The sequence below is a fragment of the Anopheles nili genome, chromosome 3 (assembly GCF_943737925.1).
Source record: "Anopheles nili chromosome 3, idAnoNiliSN_F5_01, whole genome shotgun sequence".
Lineage (NCBI taxonomy): Eukaryota > Metazoa > Arthropoda > Insecta > Diptera > Culicidae > Anopheles > Anopheles nili.
In genome coordinates this window covers 40,615,385-40,623,724 of record NC_071292.1, presented here as the reverse complement: position 1 = coordinate 40,623,724, position 8,340 = coordinate 40,615,385, and the positions used below count along the sequence as shown (strand labels likewise).

The following is an 8,340-nucleotide window of genomic DNA, read 5'->3' as shown; positions in this document are numbered from 1 at the left end:
CATTAATATACCATTAATTTATAAATCAAAAATGTTTTAAAAAGTTTTTATGAAATTTTTGTCTGTAACAAATATGGAAAAGATATGGAAAAGGATTTTTTGGAAAGGTTTTCCAAAACTTAGTTGTTAAATTTAGGTGCGTACTAGACTCGTATGCGCACTATACGCGATAAAATACGGTAGTTATTTTTCAGTTTTCAAGCTTTGAACCTGCCTACGCGTAAACACACTAAGACTGAACATTTGTTTGATAATAATCATAACTGGGTTTGACATTCGTTAGTTTTGTGTACAAACATTGTATTCTAAATAGTTCCAAGTATCGTAAATTAATAACAAATACTAAATTCGCAAATAATTTGAATAAAATGTCTGCACAACCTTTAAAAAAATATAGAAGAGAGTCCGACGAAAGCGAACATGAAGAAGAAAATGACAAATTTGTTCCTTACGTTCCTGTAAAGCAGAGGAAAAAACAGCAATTGCTTAAGCTAGGCCGTATTGTTCAACTTACGGCCGAAGCATCCAATGTCGGTAAATCGTCCAGTGAAAATGAACACGAAGAAGAAAGTACAGAAGAATCTTGGGGACGGAAGTTTAACATAAGTCTGTTGGATCAACATACCGAGCTGAAAAAAATTGCAGAAGCCAAAAAAATCAGTGCCGTAGAAAAACAGTTAAAGGAAGAGGAAAAAATTCTCGAAAGTGTAGCCGAAAAGAAGGCTCTCATGGGTGTGGCTGAATTGGCTAAAGGCATTCAATATGAAGATCCTATTAAAACTAGCTGGACACCACCCAGATACATTCTTGCAAAGCCAGAATCATTTCACGAAAAAATACGCGAAAAACTACGTATACTTACCGAAGGTGATAATGTACCTCCGCCTTTGGTCACATTTCGCGAAATGAAATTACCTAAGGCGGTACTGTCTGCATTAGCAAAAAGAAACATTAAGAAACCTTCTCCAATTCAAGTTCAAGGAATTCCAGCAGTATTAGCTGGGCGAGATTTGATTGGTATCGCTTTTACGGGCTCAGGAAAAACTCTAGTGTTTGTATTGCCGATTATTATGTTCTCCTTGGAACAAGAATTGCGGTTGCCTTTTGTTAAACGAGAAGGTCCATATGGTTTAATAATCTGTCCGTCGCGAGAATTAGCGAAGCAAACACATGACATCATACAATATTACTGTCGGCATCTACAAGAAGCCAATATGCCTGAAATTCGCACGGTACTTGCTATTGGAGGCGTTCCTATAAACGATGCAATCGCAATTATACAGCAAGGAGCACACATCATGGTTGCCACTCCTGGTCGTTTGATGGATATGTTGGATAAGAAGCTGGTAAATCTCGATGTTTGTCGCTATCTATGCATGGATGAAGCAGATCGTATGATTGACATGGGATTTGAGGAAGACGTTCGTACAATATTTTCTTACTTCAAAGGGCAGCGTCAAACTTTATTGTTTTCTGCGACAATGCCGAAAAAAATTCAAAATTTCGCAAAGTCGGCTCTTGTGAAACCAGTAACAATTAACGTTGGTCGAGCGGGTGCTGCCTCGATGAACGTTACCCAAGACGTAGAATACGTCAAACAAGAAGCAAAAGTGGTATACTTACTCGAATGCTTACAGAAAACTTCACCTCCAGTGCTGATATTTGCAGAGAAAAAACAGGATGTTGATGCTATACATGAGTATTTGCTGTTAAAGGGTGTTGAAGCAGTTGCGATTCACGGAGGAAAGGATCAGGAAGAAAGATACCGCTCGGTCGAAGCTTTTAGAAATCAAGAAAAGGACGTGTTGGTTGCTACTGATGTTGCATCAAAAGGATTGGATTTTCCTGACGTACAGCATGTAATTAATTATGATATGCCCGACGATATCGAGAACTATGTACATCGCATCGGTCGTACGGGTCGGTCAGGCTCAAAAGGTCTAGCAACAACGTTCATCAATAAGGCTACTGAACAATTTGTACTACTAGATTTAAAGCACCTCCTAATTGAAGCAAAACAAAAGGTACCACCTTTTCTGGGAGAACTTTGTTCAGAAACCGAAAAATACGCTGATCTTGGCGATGGTTGCAGTTACTGTGGTGGACTGGGACATCGTATCACTGAATGTCCCAAGTTAGAAGCAGTGCAGAGTAAGCAGGCTTCAAACATAGGTCGTAGGGATTACTTGTCTAATACAGCGGCTGATTACTAATCGGCTCAATAGAATATGAACTAAATATGTGTAGAATGCCTCATGTAATAAATGATCATCATGCAACGTGATTACTATCTAATTGAATATAAACTAATCAATCATCTTCTTTCTTCACAATGAAAAATCTTGAATAGATCTTGAATTTCAAATTAATGTGATTGATGAATGAATGACTCAAAAAAAGTTTTGATTATAAGTAATATAAGCCGATCAAGAAATTTTGAACGAAGGTAATGCCGTTCTCCATGTGGCGAGTCATTGAATTAGAATATACTTTTTTCAAACTAATTGAAAAAGACGCCGATCAAAGCCAAGTAGTAAATAAATTAAAAAATAGATAAAGTTGTAATTTAGTGCGAATGTCGTTAATTTTTTACGTAACGAAGTTCAGTGACGAAACCAATAGCTTAAACACATAACACAAGAGCAAAAAACGTCAAAATTCGTCAAAAGGCTCGAATTCATTACCAGATGGTGTATGAGTGTGTGTTACATCGATTGCCATTCTGTGTTTGCTCGGTGTTGTGATTGCAAGCGTGAAAAAGTCCTTTTCGCGGAGCAACCAAAATGAAGCTGCTTAACAATCTGCTGCTCAAGCGTACATCCACGTACCTTGTTGGCATTGCCGGATGCGTATTTTTCTTTGAACGTGGCTTCGATATGATTACCGATGCCGTATTCGAATCCCATAACAAAGGGGTAAGTTCTTTAGTGTGGGGTTTACGTTACAGAAGTGACATTCATTATGTAATTCGCGCTAATATCGTACGGTTTTTATTTCAGAAATTGTGGAAGGATATCAAGCAGAAGTACGAGCAATAATGATTGGAGATGAAAAATTAACCAGCTAATTGTTTATTTGAAATAAATCGTAGCTTACTAAAATCCACTGAGCGAGCTTTGTTTTGCCAGCTATTCTGTCAATTCCCATGGTTTTTCAGGTCGGTGCATGTCCCAAGGGTATGGTGTTCGAATACGACTAGGTTCTTTTAAACTAATACCACACTCTTGCAAAGAATTTAGAAATGCGGCCACTTTGCCACCATCAGCAGGTTGAAGATCGCACCGCATTTCGGTTAGTCCAGCCTCCAGACAACGTGCGGCAAATGCTTTTCCCAGAGTTGTATGGGCCGTAAAATCATTTCCCTTATAGAGGTGGCGTTTTAACGCCCATTCCGTCGTGCTGCATTCAATAATAGTACCATTTTCAAAATGGATTAGTTTTGCTGTTATATACTTTTTACTCGTAACTAGCTCCAACCTAAAAAAAATAAGCCAATCTTAGATATATACGGAAATATACACATGTTCGCAACAAACATACTTATGCCAGAAATTTCGCACTGGTTTTTCTAAATGATAGCCGTCTGTTTTATACGCTAGTCTGAGCTGTTCAAGATTCCTGGGATTCCTATTTACCATGTATAAAACATCATTGCAAATCCGGCTAGTTTGTTGAATTTTACAAAGAACTTGTTTTGAACTTGCTTTCATCTTTCAGCGCTTTCGGTAGATTTATATATTATTCGCTGTTCTCTTGACTGATGACAGATTGACAAAAAAATATGCTAGACAAAAGCAGCATATGTTTATATTTGATGTCAAAAACTTGAAAAATTTAACACCGGTTTAAAAATGATAATAAAACTCGGCATAGCCTTTAGTTTGTTGCTCGCGCTTTTGAATGGCCCAACATCTAAAGCTGATCGTAAAAAGATTCAATTTAGAACGTTATCCTTAAAATACCTATTGGATTGAGCATTATGTTTAATTGTCCATCTGTTTATCCTGTTATTGTTATCTAACCGATACCCCATATACGTTCACCATCGCCTTCAGGGGTTTTCAGCAGTTAATTATGTATGAGATTCAATGAATATGAGTTTTAAGTAAGCAGGACAAACTTATGTTTTCGTCTAGACTGAATAACAAACCAAAGACATTTTCTTAATATTTATTTTGAAATGTAATGACCATATGTTCTTCAAATCTTATTAACCGGCTTTAGACCCAGTATATCGAAACATTTTTCCAATATTCTAGATGTTGCTTCGCATAGAAGAACTCTTGATGCATAGACTTTGGTTATTTCACCTGTAGAATATGGAAGAAAAAAAAATGTTTATATTTACGGAATGTTCTATTCAACAATAGTTATTATTTCTTACCATTGGCATTCTTTTCTATGCAATAGCAACTGTCGTAAAATTCACTAAAAGTGGTACAAGTCTCGTACACGAACTCACAAAGGTGGTGTAAAGACAGGTTTTTCATGACCAATAATATTACATCAGGAAAACGAAGCAGCTGTTTTGCAAGTTTCCATTCCTTATCGTGTTGTATCTTAAAATCTGTACTTTCAATAACTTTACGCATGTTATTGATATAATCTCCTCCACAGTTTCTAGCTATTGAACGAATGCGAGTCAATGCATACAACAAGTACACGGCCGTATTTCCTTTATCTTCAAGCATCTGAAAAAATAAACAAAGTCAGCCATAAAAAGCTTAATGTATATATTAATTTCTACATTACCTTGTCGAATGAAAAAATGTATTCGTTGTTACGATTATGGGATAAATCCGCGTATTTTATGCAACCATAAGCGACCGATTCCTGGGCAGCACGTAGCTCTTCTGGTGTGAGAATTAAATTACGCTCTTTAAGCACCAACTTATCCATAGATCGTTTTAGACCTTCGTCGAGCAATTCAGCTAACTTCACTGTATCACCCGACCGTGTCTTGAATTTTTTTCCATCCTCACCAAGGACCACACCAAAACCAACGTGGTCGACCCGATGTCTGTTTTCATCGAGAATATGCGCACGTTTTGCACAGGAAAAAATTGTCTGAAAATGCGTTGCTTGACCAGCGTCTGTGACGTATATTAACCAATCTGCTTTTTCTTCGTACAGCCGTTGTTTGATGGCTGCCATATCGGACGTGTCGTATGTGAAACCTCCGTCTGACTTCACGACTGTTAGGGGAATACCTGCACGATCTTCGCCCCACATAATCAATCGACCTTCATCTTCCTCCAAAAATCCTCCTTTTTTAAGATCATTCACAATCGTTTGCATCCTGCTCTGGTAGAACGATTCGCCCCGCTCAGTGAGCTTAACATCCAATCTGTTATATATAATTTGGAATTCTTTACGTGATACATCACATATCAAATTCCATGCCTTCAAGTACAACGATTCACCACTTTGAAGTTTAACTACACATTCATAGGCACGTTTTTTAAATGCTTCGTCGGTATCAAATCGAACCTTCGATTCTTTGTAGAATGCCTGTAAATCGCTTATCGGAGGAGACACAGTTTGAAAGTTCGGGAATCGATCCTGCAAATGAGCAATCAACATTCCAAACTGAGTTCCCCAATCACCGATGTGATTTATACGAAGAACATCATGTCCAAGAAATTCAAGGAACCGACAAATTGAATCACCAATTATAGTTGATCGTAAATGTCCAACATGCATTTCCTTTGCGACGTTGGGTGAGGAAAAGTCTACAATTACACGTTTCTTTTCGATTACAGGGATTATCAAACCTTTCTTCAAGATGCTCATAATGCGTTGTTCTCCATAAGTTCTAAAATAGAATAATTATGGAGATGTTAAGTTCGTAAACCTTGTTCCAGTAGCTCGTTCATGTGTAATAAATATATATCTACCTGGAAAGGAAAACATTTACGTAGCCAGCTCCAGCAATTTCTACTTTATCGATACAAGCTACTGTTTTCGGTAACTTTTCAATTATTTTTTGTGCTACATTAATTGGTGATATATTAACAGATTGCTGCTTCAGCAACTTTACAATTTGCATTGCGCTATTGCATTGATAGTCACCAAATTTGGGTGAAGTAGAAATAGTAATCACAGCAGGAACCGTTAAAGTAGGAAATGCTTTTTGAATAGCATCCGTGAACACCTGTTGTAATTGTTCTAATATGGATTCTTCCGAACTGGGTGTAGCGGCACTAGCCCCTCCTTCTTTAACTATAGCCTATAATACAAAATAACAAAATAAACAGTAACAATAAGAGAATTTCAATTCAAAGAATCATACAACGAAACATCACAAAACGTGCGAAATAAATTACATATGTTAAAAACATACCGACTTCAAAATTTCCAATCGATGAGTTAATCGTATGTTCTCTTCCGTCAGTTTTTTAAGTTCCGGACTACACTCTTCCAGTCCGATACCGGCTCGAACATTCGATATTTCCGTTTGCAACAGCTGTATCTCCTTTTCCATGTTCCTGATGCATTTATTAACAATATCGAAATCTGCCATTTTCGTTGATTACTGACAACTTTGCTACGACTATAGAACGCTGATGCAATTTTGCCGGAAACACCGTCTTCCTTCTTTTCTTACGATCGACAATCAGACACGAATGCTTACTTTTTTGACAGCTCTTCTTTTTTCAGGTAGTTGTTTTCTTTTTTGCTACATTTGATTCGCTTGCGACTATCATAAACACCACAGTGGACTACACGTGTTTTGCACACACAAAACGCACATCCTTTGACATACAAAATGTCAATTTCAAACAGAGCTTCAAGTCAAATTCGTATACGTTAAAAATAAAACTACAAATAAAACCAGTAATTCGTGGCGGTGGCACGATTATGCAACTTCGCCCGGCAAACTTAACGTATTACAGTAAATGAAAAATCTTAATATCTGTTAAGCCATGATCGGTGGATATAATATACTTTATTTAAGTAGGTAAATAAAAGAATGAATAAAAAATACAGAATAGACTAATAAATAAATAAACAAATAATTAAATAAATAAATATCAATTGAAGATGACGTCCCAGCGGGGTGCAAATGTAAGCTCCCACACTCGCCACTCTTTTAAGAATAATGAAAATCTCGTTCAAAAGTAAAAGAAAGGTCTGATTCAACAGAAATAAGATCCTTCCAAAAAGTGGTAAAGTATCAAATCCACAACGCGAAATCTTAACTGTAGAGAACAAAGTAGGGGGGAGAGAAATCAAAAACTGTTCCGGAATAAAAATTAAGCTTAATTTCTCTGAATTTCTCTGAAACATTCGCTTCTACTTCCTCAATATATAGACTGGCAAAATATTCGTTGCCTAGGTGTAGAATAAAGTGAGGCTGTAATATAAATGATCCAAAAAAAGAGTTTTCCTTTCTCTCTACGAGGAGTAGCTATGTTTTAGCTTCATCCGACGGGAGCATAGGGAACTCCCATGCAACCAGCAGACGAGAAAGACGCGTCGTTGAGTTTCATCCACCGTCCGTTCACTGAAATTCACTGGTAAATTGAAATCACTCTTAGAGAAATCACGGGTAGTTAGTTCAGCTATAACCCCGACTATAGGATTTTATTTTCTTCATATAAATGATAATATGATTTGAATCAATTTCATTATGAGTATTGACTCATTGCGTTGAGTTAGGCTGAACACGTGGATTTTCATAAAAGGTAGTCCTTGACCGTACATCGGTTGTCGAGCCATTTAAGAAGAAGAAGAAGATTAAGTCACAAAAAAGGAGAGAGTGAATAAATGCCGGCATATAATATATTGTAATGAACAATATGGTCGTATTCAGCAGAAAGAATTGGCAGTTGGATGATAGCAGAGACAGTACAATGATGAAGAACACGGAAAGGCTGTTTGAAAAGGAGAAGTAATACGGTTGTAAAATAGAAGAGTAAGGAAAACTGTTTCGAGATATTATAGGTAATGATGACGTAAATAGGACATTTTTATGAAAATATAAATTTAATACTATTTTCATTACAAAATAATAAAAGAAATAATAACATAAATAATAATGATAAAGTAAAACAAAATAATAATTAAAAGGGGTAAAATTTTATAGATATTTGCTGCATGAGATTGAGTTACTGAGAAAGCGATGAAAAAGTATTCAGATCAGATGTAGGGTTTTAAAAGTTAAAATCAACATGCGTCCTATAATGGTATGGTATTGGTATGGTATATAATAATTAGGATCCGCGTTTTGTTATGTTGGATGAGGAAGATAGAAGGACGTATGGATAAAAGGTATTAGTTTTGCATGGAACGAGAAGAACTGAAAATAGGTAGAAAGATAAAGGTAAGAACAGGTTT

The 8,340-nt window shown here is 36.5% G+C and overlaps 4 protein-coding genes across 4 annotated transcripts; 2 read left to right on the top strand and 2 right to left on the bottom strand.

The window, feature by feature from the left end:
* Positions 1 to 368: 368 nt before the first annotated feature.
* LOC128726195 (ATP-dependent RNA helicase abstrakt) lies at positions 369 to 2,213 on the top strand. Its single transcript, XM_053819988.1, has one exon. It carries the CDS (start codon positions 369 to 371, stop codon positions 2,211 to 2,213), a length of 1,845 nt encoding a protein of 614 aa, XP_053675963.1.
* Positions 2,214 to 2,705: 492 nt separating this feature from the next.
* On the top strand, positions 2,706 to 3,105 carry LOC128725162 (cytochrome b-c1 complex subunit 9). The gene is made up of 2 exons (XM_053818885.1): positions 2,706 to 2,915; positions 3,000 to 3,105. Exons 1-2 carry the CDS (start codon positions 2,784 to 2,786, stop codon positions 3,036 to 3,038), a joined length of 171 nt encoding a protein of 56 aa, XP_053674860.1. The 5' UTR covers positions 2,706 to 2,783; the 3' UTR covers positions 3,039 to 3,105.
* Positions 3,065 to 3,730, bottom strand: LOC128725161 (39S ribosomal protein L18, mitochondrial). The gene is made up of 2 exons (XM_053818884.1): positions 3,541 to 3,730; positions 3,065 to 3,477 (listed from the first exon to the last, which is right to left on the bottom strand). The coding sequence occupies exons 1-2, from the start codon at positions 3,708 to 3,710 to the stop codon at positions 3,129 to 3,131; spliced, it is 519 nt and encodes a 172-aa protein (XP_053674859.1). The 5' UTR covers positions 3,711 to 3,730; the 3' UTR covers positions 3,065 to 3,128.
* A 457-nt stretch (positions 3,731 to 4,187) lies between these two features.
* Positions 4,188 to 6,526, bottom strand: LOC128723425 (probable arginine--tRNA ligase, cytoplasmic). Its single transcript, XM_053817165.1, has 5 exons — positions 6,344 to 6,526; positions 5,898 to 6,229; positions 4,753 to 5,815; positions 4,385 to 4,691; positions 4,188 to 4,310 (listed from the first exon to the last, which is right to left on the bottom strand). Exons 1-5 carry the CDS (start codon positions 6,521 to 6,523, stop codon positions 4,201 to 4,203), a joined length of 1,992 nt encoding a protein of 663 aa, XP_053673140.1. The 5' UTR covers positions 6,524 to 6,526; the 3' UTR covers positions 4,188 to 4,200.
* Positions 6,527 to 8,340: the final 1,814 nt, after the last annotated feature.

Coding starts and splice junctions, on each gene's coding strand:
- LOC128726195 (XM_053819988.1), top strand. CDS start 369: ATGTCTGCACAACCTTTAAAAAAATATAGAAGAGAGTCCGACGAAAGC.
- LOC128725162 (XM_053818885.1), top strand. CDS start 2,784: ATGAAGCTGCTTAACAATCTGCTGCTCAAGCGTACATCCACGTACCTT. Junction 2,916..2,999: donor TCGAATCCCATAACAAAGGG/GTAAGTTCTTTA, acceptor TTTTTATTTCAG/AAATTGTGGAAGGATATCAA.
- LOC128725161 (XM_053818884.1), bottom strand. CDS start 3,710: ATGAAAGCAAGTTCAAAACAAGTTCTTTGTAAAATTCAACAAACTAGC. Junction 3,478..3,540: donor GTGCGAAATTTCTGGCATAA/GTATGTTTGTTG, acceptor TATTTTTTTTAG/GTTGGAGCTAGTTACGAGTA.
- LOC128723425 (XM_053817165.1), bottom strand. CDS start 6,523: ATGGCAGATTTCGATATTGTTAATAAATGCATCAGGAACATGGAAAAG. Junction 6,230..6,343: donor GATTGGAAATTTTGAAGTCG/GTATGTTTTTAA, acceptor TTTGTATTATAG/GCTATAGTTAAAGAAGGAGG. Junction 5,816..5,897: donor GTAAATGTTTTCCTTTCCAG/GTAGATATATAT, acceptor ATTCTATTTTAG/AACTTATGGAGAACAACGCA.